This window comes from Cavia porcellus, unplaced genomic scaffold (genome assembly GCF_034190915.1).
Source record: "Cavia porcellus strain 051 isolate PalLab524CR breed Dunkin Hartley unplaced genomic scaffold, mCavPor4.1 scaffold_2, whole genome shotgun sequence".
In the NCBI taxonomy this organism is placed as follows: domain Eukaryota; kingdom Metazoa; phylum Chordata; class Mammalia; order Rodentia; family Caviidae; genus Cavia; species Cavia porcellus.
The window spans coordinates 22,365,886-22,389,971 of NW_026947485.1; the positions used below are offsets into that span (position 1 = coordinate 22,365,886).

Below are 24,086 nucleotides of genomic sequence, written 5' to 3' on the forward strand. Positions count from 1 at the left end.
AGCACACTTCAGGGTAATCGTAGTCAATATAAGAAGTGCTGGGGACCACCACTATCCATTTATCTGGAAGAAATCAGAAACATGACAAGAGGAAGAAACAAAAGGAAGTCTCCAGCCTCCAACCCAAGCAGTACTGGCCCAGGCGAGGTAAACACAGGAGAGATCAGGAGTTGCACACCCGCAGTTTCTGAAGAAGTAGCATCTGACATAAAGAAATATCTTCATGACATTATATACAAACTCAAAACAGAAATATTAATACAAGTAAAGGAAGATATAAGAAAAATAAAAGAAATGCTAAGTACCTCTCAAGAAGACACAGATGGAAGAATAGAAGAATAAAGGAGCATAGAAAAGGAGAGAAACCTCTAATGAAGAATATAAAAAAATCTAGAATACATGAAACAGATTCAGAGAGATTACCAGGAAATTTAAAAACTCCATTGAAAGCTGCCAAAACTGCTTGAAAGAAACTAAAGAGAGACTATCAAACCTTGAAGATAGATTTGCAACATGTGATCATGAAAGGAAAGACCTCTTAAAAATAACAAGAAACCATGAAGTAACAATACAAACACTAGAAGATGACAAGAGGATCTATAAGTTAAGAGTAAAAAATGTAAGTGAAGAATCAAGAGTAAACACAAATGAAATACAAAGGCTATTTACAGAAATAATTAAAGAAAACTTCTTCAAGCATAGGAAAAGGAAATGATATTCAGATACATGAAGCATACAGAACTCCAGCCAGCTATAACCAAAATAGATCTACACCCAGACACATAATAATCAAGACCCAGAAATTCAACACAAGAACAGAATATTAAAAGCTGTCAGAGAAAAGAAACAGGTCACCTATAAAAGAAAAACCCATTAGAATCACTACAGACTTCTTGACACAAACCATCAAATCAAGAAGTTCTTGGAGCGAAGTATTCTGAGTCCTGAAAGAAAATAACCTCCAACCCAGATTGATGTACCCTGAAAAATTATCTCTCAAAATTAATAGAGAAACAAGATTCTTCCATGACAAAGAGGAATTAGGGGAGTTCGTGACCACCAATCCAACCCTACAAAAAATACTGAAGGACATTCTAGAGAGAAAGATTAAAAAAAAAACATGGTTTCAGGAACACTGGCAGAGGAGGCTCACTGAATGGGGCAGACAATGGAATGAAGGGGAAAAGTAGACAACCAATGGCAGAAAAATAGCATGGCAGAGACGAGGCAGAGTTAGCCATAACCGCTGATATGAATGGCCTCGATACACTAATAAAAAGAAACACAGGCAGAGTGGATCAGGAGATAGGGTTGATCAAGATGCTCTGGCTAAAAAATATATTTAGGGCCTGAAAGAGGGTTTATGTACTGAAAATCAAAGATGAGGAAAATGCTGTATGTGACAGGGAACCAGAAAAAGTGGGGGTAGCTTGCCCATCAGCTGCAGATTGGTAGGAAAGACATAACACTTTTATACAATGGAGAACTATTCAGCTAAAAGGAAGGAAAACCTTGAGGCTCTTGTAGTTGAATAGATACAACTTGAGATCAAGCTCAGGGGCAAAAAGGTTCAGAACCACTTAGGTAAATAGCGGGTTGCCTCCCTAATCTAAAAACTAAAGGAGTTAAGTGGAATACAAAATATACAATATAACCTGTGAAAGTGAAAAGGGAGAAATTGCCTAAAAACAGAAGGCAGAGGACATTGTTAATCTTGTATCATGATTTGAAACCCATATTATTTTCCTCACTCTGTTTAGTTTGGTTATATTCAGTTCCAGTTTGTCTACTTGTACTAGATTGAGGTCATAGACAGCTATTCCAAAGAGAGCAGGATATACTACGGCAACCATTTTTAATTTCCTATTAACTTCATCTGAAACCTTGTATTGTTTTCACTGTCTTGTCTTGACTGATTTTATTAGAATCTGTTATGTTTGATTAACAAGTCTGAGGCAACTACTCTGAAGACAGTAAGATTCATTATGATACCCATTCTGGTCTGACCACTACCCTCTTTTGAAGTCCTATAATGTCTCCAATGTTTTGTTTTTATTGATTTTGTTCTGTAATGCTATGTTCAATTTTATTGTGCCTGATGATACACAATTCTATTGAAGAAAACAAGAGACATCGTGGTAACCATTGTAGATCACCTTGTAATGTGTTTTTAAATCACGTACTATGTCCATCCTTTTGTTTTGAATGATCCCACTTTGGTTTTTTTTTTTTTTTTCTCTCATGTGGTTTTAATCTTTTCAAAATAAAAATTTAAAAAAGAAATGAGACTAGACATTTTTACTTTTTCATTTCAACACTGCAGTGTAAATCATACACCATAGTAGATTAAGGCAAGTAAATAACAACTCTAAAAATTTTACAGGAATAAATTTCTTACTCGCCAATGATAGGTGATTATATGTATAGAAAATCTATAAAATTACTTTTATCATGAATTCATATGTAAGGTTTACAAGGTTGGCATTCAATTAAAACTTAATTAAAATCAATAGAAATTTTTAAAAACTTTAAAAAGTCAAGTAAGACTCAGTTATATACTTACATGATAGTCATAACTATAGGGAATAAAATTTAAGCATACACAGTACTGGCTTTATGTAACTAATATTGGGGAAAAACTGGGTAAAGTTTCCCCTAATTTTGAAATTCTGTACTATTTTTACAAGCCTATAAATCTAATCTTATGTCCAAAATGTTTTCAAAAAGTAAAATTATAGGGTTAAAAATGTGCATGAACATATGAGAAAATGAAAGAGCTGAGGTGTAGCTCGGTGGTAGGACACTGGCGTACAGGGTCCTGGGTTCCATCTCATAGAGCGGGGGAAAAAACAATGGACTGACACTTTGTGTTCTGTTAGTAAGATACTCCTAGACTTAAAGTTTCCTTCATTTAATAAAGAATTGTGAAGTGTGTGTTGCACAAGTTTTTCTTTGTAATATGAATTAAATTTATATATTTTGTGTAAAAATGTGTATGTGCAAACACACAGACACACATACATATATATGTATTTTTAAATGCTTCAAACATACCAAATGCCTCAAATAAATATATCTGAAATATAACTAACTATAAAATTGTAAAGCATTTTTAGAAAAGTAAGCAAACATTTAATTAAATTTAAAAAATATGCCTTGTATATAAATTAGAAGTACGGATGCTATGAAGATCCCACTTCTCCCCAAATAAGACTGAAGATAAATTTCAGTTCCTTTTAAATCGTATTTCATGTAGTCTTCATACAATTTCTTTTTATTCCTTCTCTATTAGGAGTAAATTTTTTCTCTTTTAATCATTGACATTGTAGCCTTGCCTGTCTGCTGTGGGCATGGTTCGTTTCCATTTCTCTGCATTTCTAATCAGAGGAAATACCTGTCTCCATGCAAAAAGATAGAAGAGAATAACTGCCCCAAGTTAAGCAAGTTCACTTTAGAAGCCCAAATAAATTACTGTTGTTTTTCTGGTCTGTCACCTTAAAATGATCCCCTGATTACAGCAGATAAACAAGAAGAAGGACCTATTGTATTTGTTTTTGTTAGTTCTGAAGAGCAAATGAAGACTACTGCTTCATGCTTCAATTAAGCCTTCCTCCTTTTGGTCAACATTTTTTAGTATGTGATATGTCCTGCCAAAGTGATCCCTGGTCAAGATTTTTTAAGTGCTATCACATACCAGACTCTGTCTTTGTCTAAATGATGCACAACAAAGTAGAGAATGGTAGACTTGGTTGACTATGATACAATATATGCAGGGTAGATGCCACAGAGCCAGAGATAATTTGCTGTATTACGAAATGTTAGTGCTAGTCCTTAAATGATTAGTAAAGTTTCAACTCAAAGACAGAAAGAGAATACAAAGGTCAGAGGGATTAAAATAGATAAAAGTATGGAAGTATAAAAGTCCTTGATGTATTAGGGAAACTGCAAAACAACACACAAGATTACAAGAGCACTTAGTAGGTACTTTGCTGTACGAGTTATACATCCATCCTCGAGTATTGTTACATTTTCAAGGACTCTGTTTAACTTTCTTTGTTGTTGTTCTGGTTTGAATCAAGAAAATAACAGTGAGCTGATTTTCATGTCTCATGAGCACAGAGTACTTTAAAACTCTTAATCAAGAGCTTCTCCAAGGATATCGCTTGCCTCTTTTCACATATGGATCCTGGCCAACTAAAATGCTTTTTCATGATCTAAATTATCTGATTCTAAAAAACTTGAAAATTACTTACTCACAAGATCATAATGGCCACAATTTTTGCGGTGTGTAAAAATAGCTTTAATACTTATAAATCACATGGTATGTGCAACTGAACAAACATCTGAATTGGGTCAATACAGTACCCCAACTTTCCGTAAAAGATATAGAAAAATACATTTCCCTGTATGAGGATTCACCACAGTGATTATGATTAAAGCTTTACATAGCTAGATGAGAGCTTTGTATGTCAAGAGGTTGTGCTCAGATTATATAATGTATCTTAATAACTCCATGATAATTATCATTACTTAATGGAATTGCTCAACAGAGATGGCATGATGGGTGTGTAACAGTTCCTACATCTGCTTTGTCTTACTGTAATTTGTTTGCATGCAAATGTTCTCTGGTTTATATAAATTTTTCCTTATTTATCTTTTAATTCTGATTATCCTCAATAGCCAGTGTTTTTACTAAATCTTACTGACTGAACTAAATGCGTAGCATAGTTTTACTGCATATTCTTAATTTTTCCTCCAAAAGTATAAAAAAGACTTCTTAATATTATTCATTACTTAGCTATTAGATTAGTGATAATGACCTTATAAATGTTTATCAAATGGATGCTTCAATCAGATGGTATTTGTGCTTATAATTGTGAGTGATTAAATCAACAAACTCTAAAAAACACAACTTAAATCTGTGGTCTCTCTATACAAAGTTTTAATTTTATAAAAACACATTCAAATGCTGCTGGTCTTCTTTACCAGCTGGGAGAGTATCACCCATTGCCTTCTCTGCATAGCTACCAGAGGAAAAATAAAGAACCTACATGGAGAGTTTTCTGAATTCAGCTCTAGCCTCAAAATGAAACAAATCGGGGCAATTTACTGAAGGCTAAATCCTTTAAATGACATTCACCTAAAACATGGAAGATTTGCGGGTCTTCAGTAATCAATTTAAGTGCCTTAATTTTCTGAGTTGCTTTTATAAGTAGGCACAACTTTAACACATCTAAGTTAAGATTCCAACTTACGGGTTTAGGATGTTTGTATTTTCTCTCTCAACACTGAACCATGCATATGTGTATAACCCAGGTCTTGAACATAGCCTACGGATCTCAATGTGTCAGAGTTGCAAGGCTTAGGTTTTTGTATCCGTGATCTGTGTTCTGCCTTCAACCTTTCTCCCAGTGGCCTGCGTCTTTCAGTTTGTCAGCAGTTTTTACTCTGAAGTCACAGGGAAGCTTGCTATGTTGACATCACTTTGTGTTTGTGCATGCACTGGTGACAGACATTTCCTTGTGTTTGATGTTTCAAAACATTTTATTAGTAAAACAAACCTGACTTCTATAAAAAATATTTTCCCTAAGCTCTGAGAAATAAATGAAAGAAAAGCTTATTTATGAGAAGGTGGCTCACTCAACCCTGTCTAATTCTCAAGTAAGCTTTTTCCAAGAAACCTTCAGTGTATGATTCAGCAGCTCCTCTGAGTTCTGAGGGTGTGACAAGGATAACATATTCTTGAAGATATGATCTGAAATACCAGATTTCAAAAAATAATTACTTTAGCAAATTTTAGGAGTTAAAGATTTCAGACCCTTTCACTGACACCGAGTGGGGGTGGTAATCTTTCCTTCTCCGCAAACTGTATTGAGCATAAACCTTAGGATATTTTAAAGATTTTTCTTTGGCAGCTAAGCAAAACACTCTAAATTTATATTTGGTGAATGTACCCATGTATAAATATCCCTGAGCCAGTCTGTTATCCTGTGGCATCTGGAAGAAAGGTGCTATTGTTTTAGATTCCATGATTGAAGTATAGAATAATCAATTCAGAGAGGCCCTGTGGGAAAGATTCACTCACATATGCTATGAAAACTTGTAATGCCTACCTTTTGTTTTGTTTTGTTTTTGAGGGTAGGAGTCTCTACAGATAAAGGGACACGGATGATTTCAAGCTTTGGTACAGCTAGTGAGAGCAGTTTCCTTCCATGGCACATTATAAACACCAGTTTTATTCAAGACTATTAACTTTATATTTTCTAAGGAAACTAATTTGTTGTGAGTCCTTCTCTTACAATTATTTTATTTGCTTTCTGGGTCACAGTAACTGGATGGCTATTTTGTTGGCAAATATCCTACAACCTGCCAACCTCATCACCCAGGCATTTTCAGAGATGCATCATCAGACTTAGTTCTGACAAATACCCCCCATAAATTATTTAAATCTCCTCTTCATTTCTTGCAAAGCAATGTTTGTTGAGCCTCTCCATGAAAAATCAGTGTAATTCCAGAAGATCATGATAGATTTGCAAGAAAGGAATCTGTTCTGTGTTCGCAGGCAGACATCAGCATGGTTATGAATAGAGTAGTTAAATGAAAATGCAGTTATTTTATCTTTGGCTTTTCTTCGCAAAAACTTTATTACTTTATTAAGTGGTATTTGAAGAAAAGCATTGGCCTCATGTGTTTCTAAGGTGAAGTATTCAAATGTGTAAGGTGATTAGATGCACAAACACCACAGAAATATAGATAATAGACTACCCACTCTGTCTACTGCATGTCCTTGAGATTTTATTTTGCAGAGCCCAGCTGCAAATGCAGACATGATGGAATTTGGTTTGTGAAGAACCTACAGAAATTACACAAATAACTCAGATTTTAAATGACTAATACACAGACATGCACCTGCTTCAGGAACTTCATAGATTAATCTCATGACCAATAGAAAAGCCCCTTGGAATTTAATTACATGGGTGCAAAACAGAAAATAAAACTGGCTGTGCTTGTAGAAATGATATCATCAAATGTTAACTAGTTCTTGGAGCAAGCTTTTCCTGGGGGAAAAGATAATGTTTTTCAATTGTCTTTGCTTGTGCAAGACCTACTATAAAGTCACTGTTCTACTCATATGCATATCTACTATCCTTGCAGCTGGAACCACTTGGCGAAGATATTCTCCACCAAACCCCAAATACGAATGCTGTGGCTTCTTTACAGAAGATCATTGAAATTCAAAGTACGTCTTTTCAGGTTTTTGAAAAAAAATCTGTAACCAGGTAAAAGTAATTGAGATTATATTGACAATTAGGGCATAAAAATAGTTACTTTAATTTGCACATGTGTTACTGCCTACTTTATTGCATTAATGTAGCAACCTTATTTTATGCTGGTGAAGCAACTCAAAAACCCTAGATTTAGAATTCTATTTTTCTCACTTTTTCCACATACTTAGATTTTCCACATTTCTACCACGAAGCATTTTTTGAGAAAGTGAAATAAGTTTAGAAATTGGGATGAGGCCGTCCAATATTACCTGAAAGTAAATTATTCCTTAATGATGTTGGAATTTACAATCATCTCGTTTTTTGTCAGAAGAAAAATGTAATGTGGCAGCCACCGTATAACGAAGTGGAGCAAGACAGAGACTTTTAGTGTCCAGTTCCTTTCTCAGATCTCCATACCCCTCCTCACCATGCAAATGAATCTGAAAATTAGCATAAAGAGAAAAACCAGGTGGCAAAATTTGATGCTAAGAAGAATCAAGAAAACTCTTAAAGTTTCGCTAGTGTCTTGTAGATGCAAGTTTCACACACCACTGCAGAAGTCACTTTCCAGTCATCTCTTTGAGGTGTTGCCTTTACTTGCTTAGCAGTTGGAGAAACGGGTGCAAATGGAGTTGTGTCATCCATCGCTCTGACACTCTGAGCATCTACTAATCATATTCTACATAAACTCAAAACAGTCTCAGCCTTATGTAACATGCCTGTTTTGTGGGCCGTATTTGTCTGATAAACATTTATTGGGTAATATGATAAGTGAAATAAACAAAAAATTTATAATAGTTTTTGAGAAAAGAAAAGCATTCAAATACTAAGGATTCAAATACCAAGTCTCTTTTTTTCCTCATCTTTTTCTTAGTAGTGCGTGTTTGCTGTACATAAAGTTTGCGTTAATTTTTTTTTTTTTTGTCTTTTTCCTTTTTATCGGTACTGGGGATCGAACTCACGACTGCCTGCTTGCAAGGCAGGCGCTTATGCCGCTGAGCTAAATCCCCAGCCCCAAGTTTGCGTTAATTTTAAGGAATAGATTTATGTATGTAATACATATTAATTCTTTTTTATTCCCCTCCCCTCTGCATCCCCCCTTCCATCTCTAAATCTTTGGTCCTCAATAATAACCTCTCTAGTTATCATATTTGTACTATGTATGTTTATAGCACTTATGTTTACATTCATTGTGCTATGTGGTACAAGTACCTGACACAACTTAAATCTGTTTCTTTCCTCTTCCCTTCCTGCGTCTTGTTCTCAGTCCCCTAAAGTTCTTTCCATTTGCAAAAGATGTTTCCCTCTTCGTTTTTCTCTCTATGTGTACTTTACCTTACTCAAATGAGAGAAACCATACCAAGTCTTTGAGATAAGGCTAAGGCAGAGGAACTGACAGAGACCCTGTGCAAATGCTACTCATCCATCTGAGTAGAAAACTTTATCACTATCCTGACCATCCGTCTCATTTCCACTGAGGGTAATTGAGGAAGGTCCAGTATATGGTGTTTCATGCCTCAAGTGAAAAATCTTCAAGCGATGTTTAAAGCCTTCTCCTCTTGTTCACACACATCCAATCCATTGTCCCCTTACAGATCATGAATAATATAAAGATATCTCAGTCTTTATACATAGTATTGCCTTTCATTCTGAATATTCTTTTTGCCATTATACATGCCGAGTATTAATTACTTTTCCTACATATCTCCTGAGCAAATCTCTTCAGTAAGCATTTTAGAGCACTTATGACATGTTGCTGAATTATCAAGGCACAAAGGTTAGGAGGGAGACAGCAGGGTTTCTGGCATCAAGGAATTTATAGCCCACTGAGTGAGAGAGAAGGGAATTGATGATTTTAACACAGTGTGCACAAAATGCACTAAGATCATGCAGAAGGGGCAGTCTTTTCTTCAGTTTCTTTCAGCTGGGGACCTCTCCACTTAAAAGTCAATTTTCTTCTAAGTTTTTACTGAGTATCCCACCCAACTTGTTAATCTAATAACTCTGCAGGCTCTCGGTACCATATATGGATTTTGGATAGCACTACTTCATTTCTCATCATTTGGTTACTTGAGCTTTTGTGTCTTTTAATATCTTTTAGTCCTGTCTCCTTAATTGCATGCCTATAAGCAGAAAGACAGGAATACTATCTTTTCATCCTTGGAGATCCAGTCTGGAAAGGCTGGCAGCACAGGAGAGCACAGTTTGTGGTGTTCTGGGAGCCTGAGAACTGTGAGTAGACAAACGGAAGTAGGAGCATTTGAATGACTTTTCAAGGTCACAAGGTATGAAAGTTTGCATTAAGGGGCAATTCTAATGAAGAGCTATGCCTTCTAGGTTAAGGATGTGTTATAAAGTTGGCAGTCTTGAGGTTCTACCCAGGAACCATGCCCTTAATCATGAGCTAGCATACAATTAAGGGAAGATGGACTTATACCCAGTTCTGGGTATACTGTTCTTTGTCCAAAGTTTAGCTAGTCAGTCTGCTTAACAGTGATTGGGTAAGGAAGTCATTCATTTCCAGTTCTAAATAGTAAAAAATAAGGCCAGCTTTGTGAATCTATTCACCTGTGTAGTCACACAGGCTTCACACTTGAAGGGATCCAACCCATTCAAGAGTTAAATGTGGGGCTGGGGATTTAGCTCAGCAGCATAAGCGCCTGCCTTGCAAGTGTGTGGTTGTGAGTTCGATCCCTGGTACCGATAAAAAGAAAAAAAAAGTTAAAAGAGTTAAATGCTCTTGTCGCTTTTAACTTCTTAGGAAGTTTCAAATGAAGGGTCTATATTTTCATTTTGCACTGGACCCTGACAATGTAATAGCAAGTCCTGAGGAAAATCAAAGTGTTGATGTTGTAAAAAATAATTACCGAGAAATAATGACCAAGTACCGCCAAAAAGAGAATTTGAGTTTCAATAGGGAAACAGATGGAGGTTGAGATTAAACAAAAATACAAGAAAAAAAAGTGCTGTCTCGCCACCTAGGATGTGCAGCAAACGTCAGTATGAAGTGGTTCAATGCTATGACTTTGACACTGTGGAGGTGTATTTTGATGTGATTCTAGGTGTGTTTGATTTGGGGCTGCTCTTCCAAACTCTAGGAGGGCAGGAAAAGGGCATGTCATGTTCATGAAATAATAAAGTAAAAGGTTATGACAGAGTCTCAGATTCTATAATAGCTTTGAAAATTAAAATTTTGAGGTCCGGGCTCTATATATAATATGTGATTTCCTTACCAAATACAAAATTGTGTTCTTTTACTTTTTGCTTTTTTGTGTATCACTCTTCCATTTTAAGTGCTCTTATAGGACCTCAAGCCCTTGATTGGGCTTTCCATCTCCCTTTGGTAGGAAAAATAATTAGGACTTTGGGGGCCCAGTGAAAACATGAACATGTGTGAATTCTCTTTGTTTATAAGTTCTTAGTGATTCACAAAGTTGGAAGCAGAGAAATGAGCCTCACATGGAACCTTACTGAGCTGGGGCCCTTACCTGTTAGGAGCTGAGTCCTGAAAGTAGTCCTTGTTTAACAGGGGTGCTTTCTTTTCACCTATGTCTTTGAGCATCACACAGATGCCTCCTTTCAACCCTGGGTGGGGTTCAGGTTGCCACTCACCTCCTAGCCCTGCTCCTGAGAGTTCTTTTGTGCTGAATTTTAGAACCACAGTATCTGAAAACTATGTAAATATTGAGAAGCAGAGCTTATAGCATGTGGGAAACATTCTGGCAAGTTCTTAGATAGTTTCGTCCCAAGGTACATGGCAAAGTGCTGACAGGCCTTCTGTGAATTTCTCTTTGAGCTCTGAGCCCCCCAGCTGAGAGTATGCAGGTGCTGGAGGCTGTGATTAGCATTGGCCCATTGCCTGGCCACATGCATGTGTGCACTCCGCAGCAGGATGATCCTTGTCGTCCTCTTCTTGTAGGTTATTCACTTAGCTGAGGAGAAAAGGCTTTACTAGCCCACAGTGGGCAGCCATTTCTCCTGACAAGTGGAAACTTCTCCCCATAGATCAGGGTCTGATTGCATCTCAAGATGGTGAATGGGTTATAAGAGTCAATTATCTTTACAAAGACAAAAAAGGGGGTGTAGTTATTTTGTAAAGGTTCATATTTTCCCCCAATAAAATAAAGATAGAATTACCATATGAGTCAGCCATCCAACCTCTGGATTGATCCAAAAGAACTAAAATCAGAATCTCAAACATATAGTAACAACTCCATCTCATTGCAGCAGGCTTCACAACAGTCAAGAGATAGGAGCAACTTAAATGATTATCAGTGGATGAATAGGTAAAATGTGTGGTAGGTGACAAAATGGAACATGATCCAGCCTTACAGAGTGGACTTTTATAATATGTGCCAGTTTAGCATAATGTATTTATAGGACAGATATTTTTTCCTGAGGTTCTTCTCTGTTTACTTAAAATTCCAATACATTTGCCCAGTGACTAACATACAGTAGGTACTTTTTAGCATTTGTTCATTGATTCAATTAATCAGTCAATGTTTGCACCACATTTTTCTTAAGCCCGAGTTGATTTTTAACTCATTTATGATATTTATACTCATTGCCCACTACATGAAAAAAAGAAAAACTAAGATCAGCAGGTAAAATATATGAGAGCCATTTCTTTTTCCTACTTCACAGCCCACAAAAATGAGTTAGGTCTAACTTAGGAAAAACACAAGCTACTTTTGTGAGCTGCCATTTCCATGGCTCAGCTTGGAGGTGAGTTTTCAGAGCTCAGTCTGGTCCTTGACTATATGATAGTGATCACCAGATTAAAAGCCCTGAGTTGGATAAAGGGTGCTTGAGTGTGTAGTTTCCTGTTCTGAAACCCATGGTGACAGCTTCTGCAACGTTGAATTCTTCTCCTCTTCCACATGGTATGGTAAGAAACATACTTCTCAAATGCCATTCTTCATACCATTGTTGGCCCATGATAACATTTTTACTAATGTTAGAGAGGCAAAACAGTAAAACAAGTTTTCCATAAAACTAAATTTACTTAGTTTGAAATACTAATTTTAAGTTTTTAAAATATGCAATGAGTAATACTGATATTGGTCTGTGAAACCCAGAAATATGAGCACTGTAAATGTAGAGCTATGCTTTTCTTTTTTTACTTAAAAAATTAGGGGGGCTGGGGATTTAGCTCAGCGGCATAAGCACCTGCCTTGCAAGCAGGCGGTCGTGAGTTCGATCCCTAGTACCGATAAAAAGTTAAAAAAAAAAAAAAAGAGCAAAAAAAAAAAAATTAGTAAGTAGAATACTACTTCTGTTGTTGTTGTTGTTGTTGTTGTTGTTTTGAGACAGGGTGCCACTATGCAATTCAGAGTGGCCTTGGGCTCACTCTGTATCTCAGGCTGGTCTCAAACTTGCAGCATTCCTCCTGCCTCAGCCTCCTGAGTACTGGAATTACAAGATGCGCCACCAGGCCTGGCAGAATACTACTTTTAAGGGTCCACCAAATTTGTAGACCTCCTGCATGACAGCAGTGATCATCATAGTATCTTTTTACTTGTGGATCCAATAGATACATATACAAAAATTTGAGTTATTTTCGAATTATACTGCAGGTCTCCAGTGATTTGCAGTTAATGAATTGAGAAAATACTACTTTAGAGGTTTTAAAAATGATAAACATTTCAGTATGTTTTGGTTTGTGTTCAGATGCCCTCCGCAAAGCCTCACATTCATGGAGGTGGCTGAATCTAGCATTTGTGATTGGTTCATTTTCTAGTGCTGGGATTGGCAACTTGAGAGCTGCACCTGCCCAGGTGCATGTAACCAGTGTGCAGTGTAAGGGAGGGAAGAAGGCATGCTTTCTCTCTCGTTGGCCCATTTTTGCTCTTGCTGTTTACAGCTGCCATGAATGCTTCTCTCTTAGCTATCTCCTGCCTTGGAGCCAGCTGAGTATGGACTGAAACCTCCACAAAACTGTATGCTAAATAAACTTTTCCTTCCTCAATTTTGGGCATCAGGTATTTTGTCTCAACAATGAGAAGAAAGTAACCAAGACACAGTATAATCTTCTCCACTCACCAACCTTGTGATGACTGAACTTCTCTGAGAAGTTTTGAGAGGAAGCGCATGGCATATCGCCTTGCTGCTTTTCTAAGTTGGTGCTCCTCTGGTGACAAAAATGGCAAATGAAAAGCAGAATCACAAAATAACAATATGAAATTTTTCAATGGAAAACTTGCATCTTTCCACCTGTTTTGGGACCCTTCCTTGTTTGGAGGATTAGAATTGTCTTAATCATTTTCCCACATCTGAAGCACGAGATCTGACACCTGCAACTGAAAGGTGGAAACATTTACTTCAGCTTATGGTTTCAGCCCATCATCAGTTGGCTCCAAGGCAGAAACAGAATGGCAGAGGCACGGAGTGCAGGAACAGGTGCTCCACCATGACAGCCAGGAAACAGAGAGAGAAGGGATACACCCTCCAACCAATCCTCACTTCCTAATAGCAAAAGCAGCTACCAAACTCATCAATGAATGAATTCATCAATAAATAAAGCACACTATGATCCAGTCACCTTCCACACTTGTGAGAATTTGGGGGAACATTTTAGATCTAAACTCTAACAGATATCTTCTTAGAGTTCCTTATTATGCTAACCAAGTCAAAATAGGGTCACAAACACAGAGTGAGGAAGGAACAGTACTTGATTTCGCCATATGTTCATGTCATCTGTAGGTTATGTAAATAGACATCCAAGTTTCATGTTTTCTATATATAAACCTGCTGGTGTAATCAATCTTCTATTTTTTAAATACACAGAGTATTATTTAGGGCAATTAGAAGTGAATTTATAGTCCCTTGAATTTCTTCAACTTTTGAGAACAAGTTGAAGTAGGATATGATTTCTTTTGTTGAAGGAGAATGTTAGAAATTATAGGGTGTGGGGGCTGGGGATTTAGCTCAGCGGCATAAGCGCCTGCCTTGCAAGCAGGCAGTCGTGGGTTCGATCCCTGGTACCGGTAAAAAGGAAAAAGACCCCCCCAAAAAAAAAAAAAAGAAATTATAGGGTGATTGGTCATCTGCACATACACAATCATACATTCTGGAGAAAAGAATAAAATCTCTGTTCCTGTTGGACAGCAGAAGCAAGTAGACTTGACATATATTCCTTATTGGAACTGCTTAATCTCTGTTTTGCACAGGTATTATTGAAAAATCTGTTCCTTCTTCTTTTCCTAAGTTTCATAGTCTTTTTTTCCTTTATTTTTATTTTTATTCTTGTTCAACTTGTAGTACTGGAAACTACCATCCAAATAACAACTAATACCAGAAAAAAGACAAAGGAAAGGAATGCTAATTTCACTGATATATTTATACTCTGTTTCCAATGGGAGATAACTAGTTGGTAAAATAAAATATTAAATAAATACTTTTGATGTTGTATTAGAATGGATAGTCACAGTATGTTCTGTCTCATTCTTCTGGCGATTAAGAGGTAAGATATGGACATTGATTAATGAGGAAAAATGTTTAAGGTAAGTCTTGCTGTAAAAGTATCAGTGATTGTTTTCCTTATCTGAACACTGTTCTCATCTCCTCTCCCCTATACAGTGAGACCCTGACACTCCCCACCACCACCAAGGGGTCGTTTTCACCACACAATGCAGGAGAAAATCCAGATTATATCTAAGCCGATAGGAATTTGTACAAATCTCTTGTTGTGGGAGAAATTGTCCAACATTTTAACCTCTGAGGCCTCTGTACACATTTAAGGGGGTTGTTTCCCCAGACTGCAACATATGCTGCATAAATCATCTCATAAGCTTGCCTCGCATCTTGACTCCACACCCACATGCTAACCCAGTCTCATTTTTTCTTTCTGTTTTTGTTCCTTTTGTATTTCATTTTGATTTTCTGATTTTTTTTCTTCCTTATCTCTTCTTTCCTCTTTTCCATCCTACAAAAATTCTGGGAAGAGGGACAAGACCACCCATAACGAGTTACATAATTATTTCTAACATTCTCCTGCTACAACGGCAATCATATCCCACTTCAAGTTATCCTCAAAAGTTCAATACCCAGGGCTGGGGATTTAGCTCAGCGGCATAAGCGCCTGCCTGACGAGAGCGAGGTAGTGAGTTCGATCCCCCCAAATAAGATTTTTTTAAAAGTTCAATATCCACAAATTCTGGGGCAAGGCTTTTCAGTTATGAGGATATGAGGTTTTGTTTCAAGCAGTGAAGAAGCATGACCAAACATGCATTTCAAAATATCATTATATTTGCACCAAGGACAGATTAGCAGGGTTTTCTGTCAGATATTAGCAGTTAAATTCAGAAGTGGCAATGGCATAATGTAATTAATAGGCATAGAGTGTATTAATACTTTCTAGGACTGCTGTAGTTACCTGCTTAAATGGGGAAGGGTAGAAGAAGCAATGACCTTAAAGGAAAGTAGAAAATAATTAGACTTAAAAACTTTGCTAATGGAAAATCTTAAAAATTGGTAGGATGGAAGCATTGTCTTAAACATCAGTTTTTCTTTACATGGAAGTTATAGAGAGGCATTGAACAAAATTATTTATATGCTACAACTCAACTATTAACAGATAATAAAATACTGTGTGCTTGCAGTGTGCCAGATGCCATTGTGAGTTCTCTTGTCAATATAAGTTAACTCATTTAATCTCTGAAACCCTATGAGGTACTAGTTTCAATTGCATTGTGTAGCCAAGTATTCTGAGGAATATCAAGGATAATTAACTTCGTGAAGGTCACTTAGCTAATGAGTGGGCAGAAGCAACATCATAAACCAGACCCCAGAGCCTTTCCTCTCAGCTGCTGTTACACTACCTCACAAATAAATTTCTTCCTTCTGCAACTTCTTTGTAATCAGTTTTGCCCATTTATTCCAAAAGTGACATATTTAGAAAATAGCAGTTCAAATGAAGTTTTTAAAATTTCAAAAATTTTGACATTGAAATTGAGCCATAGTCAGTTCTAGAAAGCCTGTGCGAAATTATAAGAAGTCGTGGAGCTGAGTCCACTTTGGAGCTCCTGGTAAACTTGTAAAATACATCTAATCAGAAAAAAATGCAAAAACTGGCAGAGTTTCAGATCCCTGCCCTGTTGAGTTTAAAACACTGACTGTTGTCAGGTGTGAGCTGCTATTTGTCATATATTCTTTGGCGAAAGACAGAGCCCTTGACATGCGATCCCTGGGCCAGGCAGACCTTCACTGCAGAAAAGCGGTGCAGGACAGTTTCCTATGATTAACCCCACCAACCCTCGCCTGTACCAGAGCCAGGTCAAACCTGTGCACATGGCTTTTTTGGTTGATCCTGAATCTCTAATTAAACATTCTCTTGAAATGCTGAAATTCTGATTATTGCATGGAGGAGCCCTAATACCATAATGTACCAGAATAAAAAGGAAAATCTGCCATCTGCTTAGAGATTTAACTTGCCTTGGTGATTTATTTTTATTCAAACTGCATCTGCAATTATGAGTTTTCTTCACTTACATTTCTTCCAAGACAAAACTTATGAAAAGAATAAATAAAACTATGCATGTTTATGGGACTAAAAGCTCTTCAAGAAAGGAATTCTTTGTGATTTTATCCACAGTTGTTAGAACACATCACTGAGATGGGGTATACTGGAAAGGCAGATTTGAGGGAAGACTGTTGTGGGTATTTACATATAGCATGTATTGTCCTCACACAACTCTGCAAAACAGTTATTTTGTTTGTGAACAACTTGAGGCTAAACAAATGTAGATAATTAGTTGAAGGTCGTTTTGCCAGGAAGCAATAAAATCAAGAATTTCCCAGAGTGGGCTGTGATGCCTAAGCCCTTGCTATTGAAGCAGTTGTTTGACTTTCCTGTTCCCACCCTTTTTCACAGGTAAGAGCAGTGTTACCAAGGATAGCTGGATAGACCCTGTTACAAGCTCTCCTAAAAACTAAGAGTTAGGGGCTGGGGATTTAGCTCAGCGGCATAAGCGCTGCCTTGAAAGCAGGCAGTCATGAGTTTGATCCCCGGTACTGATAAAAAGGAAAAAGACAAAAAAAAAAAAAAAAAAAAAAAAAAACTAAGAGTCTGAGTATGGCAAAACAAGCTTTCTTTCCTTCTTCCCTCCCACCAGCCTCACTATCACTCTCCTCCCTTCTCTCCTTCTTTCTCCCATATTTTCTTTCTTTCTTTCCTCTTACTGTTCCTCTTGTGCTTTGTCTCTCTCTCTTTCCCTCTCTCCTTCTCTCCTTCTCCTTCCCTCTCTCTTTCTTAACATATACACGTGTCTGAAATAAACAGTGCAAAAAGAAATAAAGGAACCTAGACAGCAGATGATCAATGAAAAAATAATCAATCCTAAACCATCACTGGCCAGCACATCTCTGCCAAATATGGATGCTTCGGATCGTAGACTCATTGTCATGAAGTTGTTGACCTGTGTACCTAAGACCTTATTTCCTAGTTTGTAGCGCCTTGTTTCTCATTATTCATTACCCCTTTCCTTGACCTATCTCCTTATCTCTTTATACTGCTTAACAGTGATAACACATATTAATCTGCCTTTCTACCTTTCCGTCTATCTCACCACCAGTCTTGCCCTTCTACTTTACTATTTGTAGTAATCAGCTTTCCTGAGTGAGACACAAAACCAGGTACCCACAATTTCAAGAAGGAAAGGTTTAATTTATCTTTTTTTTCCAGAGATTTCCCCATACAGTCTTCTGGCTTCCAGATGAAGGCTTCGTGGTGGCAGGCGTGGCACAGAAAAGCTGCTTAGTTCATACTGGCCTGGAATCAGAGCAGGGGACAGTGCCAGAGAGGAACAGATGAGCGATCATAAAATAGTGCCTAAGCTACCATCACCTACCGAGTCACACTCAGAGCCATGTGTCACTTCTCTGGTGGTTGTTTTTTAATTCAGTGAAGTTGGAACATCAGAACTAATGTCACAACAATCCAAGAAAATCTCAACTCTGGATATAGTCTACAAACAACTTTCTCCAACACTGCACCTAACTAAATAAGTAGGTCTACTAGAGATTTTCATGAAGCATAGAAATTTGACCCTGCATAACTTCACGATCATGAAACTCAGATGAGCCCATTAAAATCCTATATTTCCCTCCATTTTCTCTCAGCCAAGTTTCCAAACTTTTCTGCTCTCCTCCTTTTCCTCCTCCTCTGCCCTCCCCTTTAATCTCAGCAACAAACTATTTAGAGTAAACTGCAGCTGCCAGGCTGCTTTCTTTAACTGTTCCTTCCGATCAGTATTTGAACACTCTAAAATCCTTACCATTTTAAACACAAACTCTAGCTACCTCAGTTTTTCTGTAGCTGACCAAACTTATTCTGCAACCCTTCTTACCCAGGTGTCTCCATTTCCTGAGTTCTAAATCCTTGTCAGAATGAGTCTGATCTTGGTCACCAGGAGCATCTGTACTGCCAGATTCAAAAAGTGATCTTATTAATTGGAACGCTTACATTAAAAGAAAAGCGTGAATACAATACACAGTTTTCCCCTGTAACATTTACCCAGCTTCTAATACTAACATATTGCATAGCCAAAAGTACTAATTATTGAAACTAAAAAATTATGTTAATATGGTATTTGTTAGCTCTACTAAAACTTTCTCTGGGTCCCATCAGAAAATTTTTCACTTCCTTATTCTAGTTCAGGATTCAGTCCATGATCACATACTGCATAAAATTGTTGTGGATTTTGTCTCCTACCGACTGTCTTCTCCCACTTCCTTTTTGCACCTGCCATGAACTTGGCATTTTAAAAAAGAATACTGGCCATGTTCTGAGAATGTCTCTCTTCTTAGAACTTTTTAATATTCATGATTTGATTGAAAATACAAATTTCTGGCAAGAATGGCAGAGCAATGATATTGTATCACTCTCCCTGTATATTATATTAGGGGCCCAAAGAGGTCAATATACTGTCTTCTTCTCCATCACTTGGCTAAGGAGATATCTAGTGTAATGTTACAGTGTTTCTTAATAATATATTGGTGTGATATTTTTAATTCCTCTCAACTCTTTTGTCCACTTATTTTAACATTCATCAATACATCTTGCCTGAAATAATTATTACAGTATTGTTCCCATATTGATTTTCTGTTTTATTCCTTTTTCAGTTCCTTTCATAAGGAGCTGGCTTTTCTGTCATGTTTCTTCATTGTATATAATTACAGTTATGGACTCTGAGTTCTAATCCATTCTGTTCATCATTTACATTGCTGTTCGGCAGGTTTCAGTTCTGTTCAGATCACCTTCAGGCTGTTTCCATCCACCTTTCGACAGGACTCCATCTTTTTATGAGCACTTTTTACTTTCTGGCCCCACATGAAGCTCCAGCTCACCTTTGGAATGTATTAATTTAGTTTTCCTCCCAAGATTAGTCTGGGTTCTCCAGAGGAACAGAGCCAGTAGGAGATACATTTAAAAAGAGGTTTGCTGTAAGGGGTTGTCTCAGAATTCTGAAAGCAGAGAAGTCCCGTGGTGCGCATCTGGCAAGTTGAGGACTCGAGAGAGCTAATGGTACAAGTTCCAGACTGAGTCTGTAGGCCAGAAAACCAACAGAGCCAATGGGTCAAGTTCCAACTCAAGTCCAAAGACAAGAACAGGTAAAGGCTGGTGTTAGTGACAGCCAGAGGGAGATCAAAAGAGACAGAGATGGAGAGGGAGAGGGACTGGGAGAAGGAGAGGGAGAGGGAGAGAGAGGCTTCGTTAGGCCATCAATGAATTGGCTGAGTCTCACCCACATAGAACCCACATTTTACTCATACATGTGAATCTTATCTAGAGACATTCTAAAAAACACTCTCATGACAATTCTTAATGAATTGTCTGGGTACATTGTGAGCAGTTTCAAGTTAACACAGAATTGCTACTACCACCTGCTGCAGCCCTGGATTTAGCTCCATCTTCAAGGAACTCTGGATACTTTGATGGAAAATATAGTACTGAAACTATGATCTCTTTTTCCTTGCTGTTGGAGTGCCATTGTTTCCAGACCTTCTAAAGGAACGTAGCCAGGGGATGTCAGTGCCTACCCCAATTCATGTATATATATTTGTTTTTATAGCTAATTATCACTGTATGCATTTTAAAAATATATTTCCTACTGGTATCTGTGATTCAAATCCAATATGATGAGACTTATTTTAACCTTTCTCCTTTTTTCATTATGGTCTTTCTCTAAATGTGAGAAATCTGGCTCTCACTATCTGTAATTACTTATTTTTAAAATTCTTATGGGCATATAAAGCTGTTTGAGAATTGCTAATCCATATCCTTGTGAGAAACAGTATGCTAACTAATGTACCATATTGGTGTGCAGTTCTTTTGTCCTTTGCTTTAGACTGTCTACTCAAAACACTGTTCTCTAAAGTTATCTAGATTAGTTTTTTCTTCTGTCCTCCTTTCAATGCATTGATGGTTTCATTTGTAATATTTCATTAGTGTTATGTTGGATTTTTCTACTTTGCCCCCCTCCCCGTGTCCTACTTGGTTTTACAATTTATGAACAGTAAAATTCACTTTTTCTGCTGAAAATTCATGTGGGCATTGAAAAATGCTTCAAGTTGTATCTACACCACCACAGCTTATTACTCCAAAAGATTTCCCTGCACTGCGCTTTTGCAGCCTCCTCCTCTCTTCTCTTTCAATTCCTGGTAAACATTAACCTGTTTTCTGTAGGTTTCCTTTTCCAAAATGTTATATAAATGGAATCATATATGCTGTTTGAGACAATTTCTTTCACTTGGCTAAAATTCACTGTATCACTGGTTCTATCAGTAATTCACTTTTTGTCATTGTGCAGTATGTATTGTATAGACACACCCACAGTGTGTTTACCCATCTGCCTGTTAAAAAGACATCAGGAATATTTCCAATCTGGGATAACATTGTATAAAGTTGCTGTACACATTCACATACAGAATTTTGTATGATCATAAGTTTTCATTTTTCCTGTGCAGAGACCAAAGTAAGTGGATTTCTGGATCATATGGAAACTTATACTGAACTTTATAAAAGCCGCTGCACTGTTCTGCACAGCGTCTGTACTGCGCTGTATCCCCGCTAACAGAAGAGTTCCCCTTGTCTGTATCCTCACGGATGCTTGCATTGTCCTTGTTCTCAGCCATTCTAATAGATGCATCGTGATATCTCACTGTGGTTTTATTTTCCATTTTTCTAGTGATGTCAAGACTCTGTTATATTCCATAGATATTCTTTAGTAGCTCTTTAGACATTTTCTTCCTTTTTTAAATTTTAATTTTAATTTCTTTTAGGATATATATACTTATATATTCTGGACACATAATGTTTGCCCCATAAACGACTTAATTCCTCATTTTAGTTAATCCCTCATATATTTATTGTTATTGAACATGTCTTTTAAAAAAATGCTTTCCCTATTTCTGGATTCTTTCTGACACTCTGATCTCTTCTGTGCATACGTCCCTTTTCTAGCTTCAACATCTCCCTGAGGCACACAATATCTCTTTCCCTAATAAGGCCTGTAATTTCCCGAGCTAAGTGACTAGAGGAGGTTTGTAGGCTACAACATAAAAAGGAAGGACCTAATAAACGATTCTACTAAATTAATGATAAAGTGGCCAAAGTTTGAGAAAACTGAAGTGACTCATATAAGTCAGAATATTGGATATGAGAGAGAGAGAGAGAGAGAGATCCATGTATAGGAGTTTTCTTAATGCTTTATCCTAATAATGGTCTTTGTTTATTTTAGTAAATGTTTAAAGTACCTAATGATTACATTTATCATGGGGAGTTGGTATATGAACACAATACATCTTAATTTTTCTTTGTTTTTTTTAATCTCCTGACCTTTCCCTCCCTCCTTGTTCACAAACATCACAAGTCTGGAGAAATAACCAATGGTAAAAGAGTAAATAATAAAAGGACTTCATACAAAATTGGGAGCAGTTTTTGTTCTAGTTAAACACAGTGAAGAAATTTTACGGTTCACCAGGCATCACATTGAAGACTCTAAACAGTGTCATCTTGGTTGCAGGACTAAGTCAGCTTTGTATCAAATGAAAATTACGAGGCATATAAAGTAAGGAAACTAGAACCGCAAGGTAAATCAGTTAATGGAAACTGACTCAGAACATTAAGTAAACATTTACTGTACCTCCAATAGGAAGAAGAGAGTGCAGGCATGAGGAGATAAAATAAGCAAACAAAAAAGTGTGCAAATGGAAATTTTAAGGATGAAACATACCCATTAAAAAAAAAAAAAACACAACCCGGAGGAATTAATGGGTGATTATCAGTGCTAGAGAGCAGCAAAGAAAACTACCAGAGTTGAATTCATAAAATGAAACCTGTCTAGAGTACAGCACGGAGAGAAAAGGACCAATAAAAATAGTGTATGGATGTGTGCAGGAGAACATCAATTGTTTAACATATGTATAAATTCCAGGGAAACTGCACACCTGTGTGTGCACGTGTTTATGTGTGTGTGTTGAGAGGTGTTTAAAGCTATATGGAAACATGTTTTGTGTATGTGGTGACAGCTACAGATTCATAGATCAATAAGTCTCAAGCAAAATAAACACCAAAAAAATTATAGTTGATGAACATTATAATCAACTCTTAAGAGATGGCAGATAACGGGAGAGATCATATTGCATACAGAGAAAGTTAGAATTTATAAAGAAAAATCCTTTGAACTGCAAAAGTATTAAGCAAAAGAGCACAAATATTAAAGACTCTGTACTATCTGATTCTCCTTACATGAAATTCAAGAAGAAGCAAAAGTAGAGTTCCTCTTTGTCAGACTTTTTTCCTTCCTTCGAAAGAAGGAAAAAGTCTGACAAGTTACTCTGAGTTTTCCAGAATAATGATGGCCGCGGGAGGTTTGGAGTCAGAAGATGTTCGTACTGGCTAGGGGCTTTGGTTGGAAAAACTGTTGGTTAAGATATTATTTCTACTATGGAACTTCATGGGTTAAGTATGTATTTTTCCAAATTGTGCGTTACCAAGAACCATCTAGTTTTTCCTGTAGTTTGATACCAGGGTACCAGCAATATGCCCCGTCTTCTTGCCTTTCTGACCAGTGAAACTCAGTTTTTGGTTTTCACCTCCAACTCTTGTCTGTTTGCTTTTCATTATATACTTTGTACATTTATTGTGGATTCATTCTTTGCCAGATAAAACAAAAATGCCGAATAATGAAGGCTGAATAGCTATTTTTTTTTTTAAAAAGTGCTGAAAAGTCAGAAGATTTACATAGTGGGAAAAATGAATAAGGATAAAGGATATGATTGAGGAGGGAGTGTGCACGTCCAGTCTTAATGGAAAAGTCCTCTCCGTTGCCAGTTTCATTGCCATAGGAGAACAACCCAATGGTGGCTGGATACTAATATTTTACTTCATGCATAGCAGCTCCTGAGAACTCTAGTAGTAAACCTTGGATCATTTCTCTTATGTGTTAATGGTGTTATTATTCCCATGCCTATAGATATGATTTTCATACACATCTGTTTCTGTAAGGAAAAAAATATTTTACACATCACATGAAAACATAACCCATAAATTATAGGGCTGGAGTTGATCATGTACAATAGAGCCTGCGTTACACCTACTTGCATTTTAATTATTTCCCTTTATGAATACATATAGTGACCCATATATGTATTACTAATATGGAAAATTTGACCTTTTTTATAGACTTTGTCACAGGCCACGTTGAATTTAAAGTTTTTGTTTATTTCTGAGTTAGAAACTTGATATATTTGTATAAAAGTAAAACTCCTAACATTTAATCTTAACTTAGTACTTTGTACACATTTAACTTTATCCAA

At 36.9% G+C, this 24,086-nt stretch overlaps 1 protein-coding gene across 19 annotated transcripts in view; it reads left to right on the forward strand.

Annotated features, from left to right (window-relative positions):
• Hdac9 (histone deacetylase 9) overlaps positions 1-24,086 on the forward strand; it is an 849,535-nt gene that overhangs the window by 806,340 nt on the left and 19,109 nt on the right. For all 19 annotated transcript variants that reach the window (XM_063233991.1, XM_063234068.1, XM_063234058.1 and 16 more), the window contains one exon: positions 7,156-7,240. In XM_063233991.1, the coding sequence (XP_063090061.1) occupies positions 7,156-7,240 (85 nt within the window). The remainder of the gene's footprint in view (positions 1-7,155; positions 7,241-24,086) is intronic.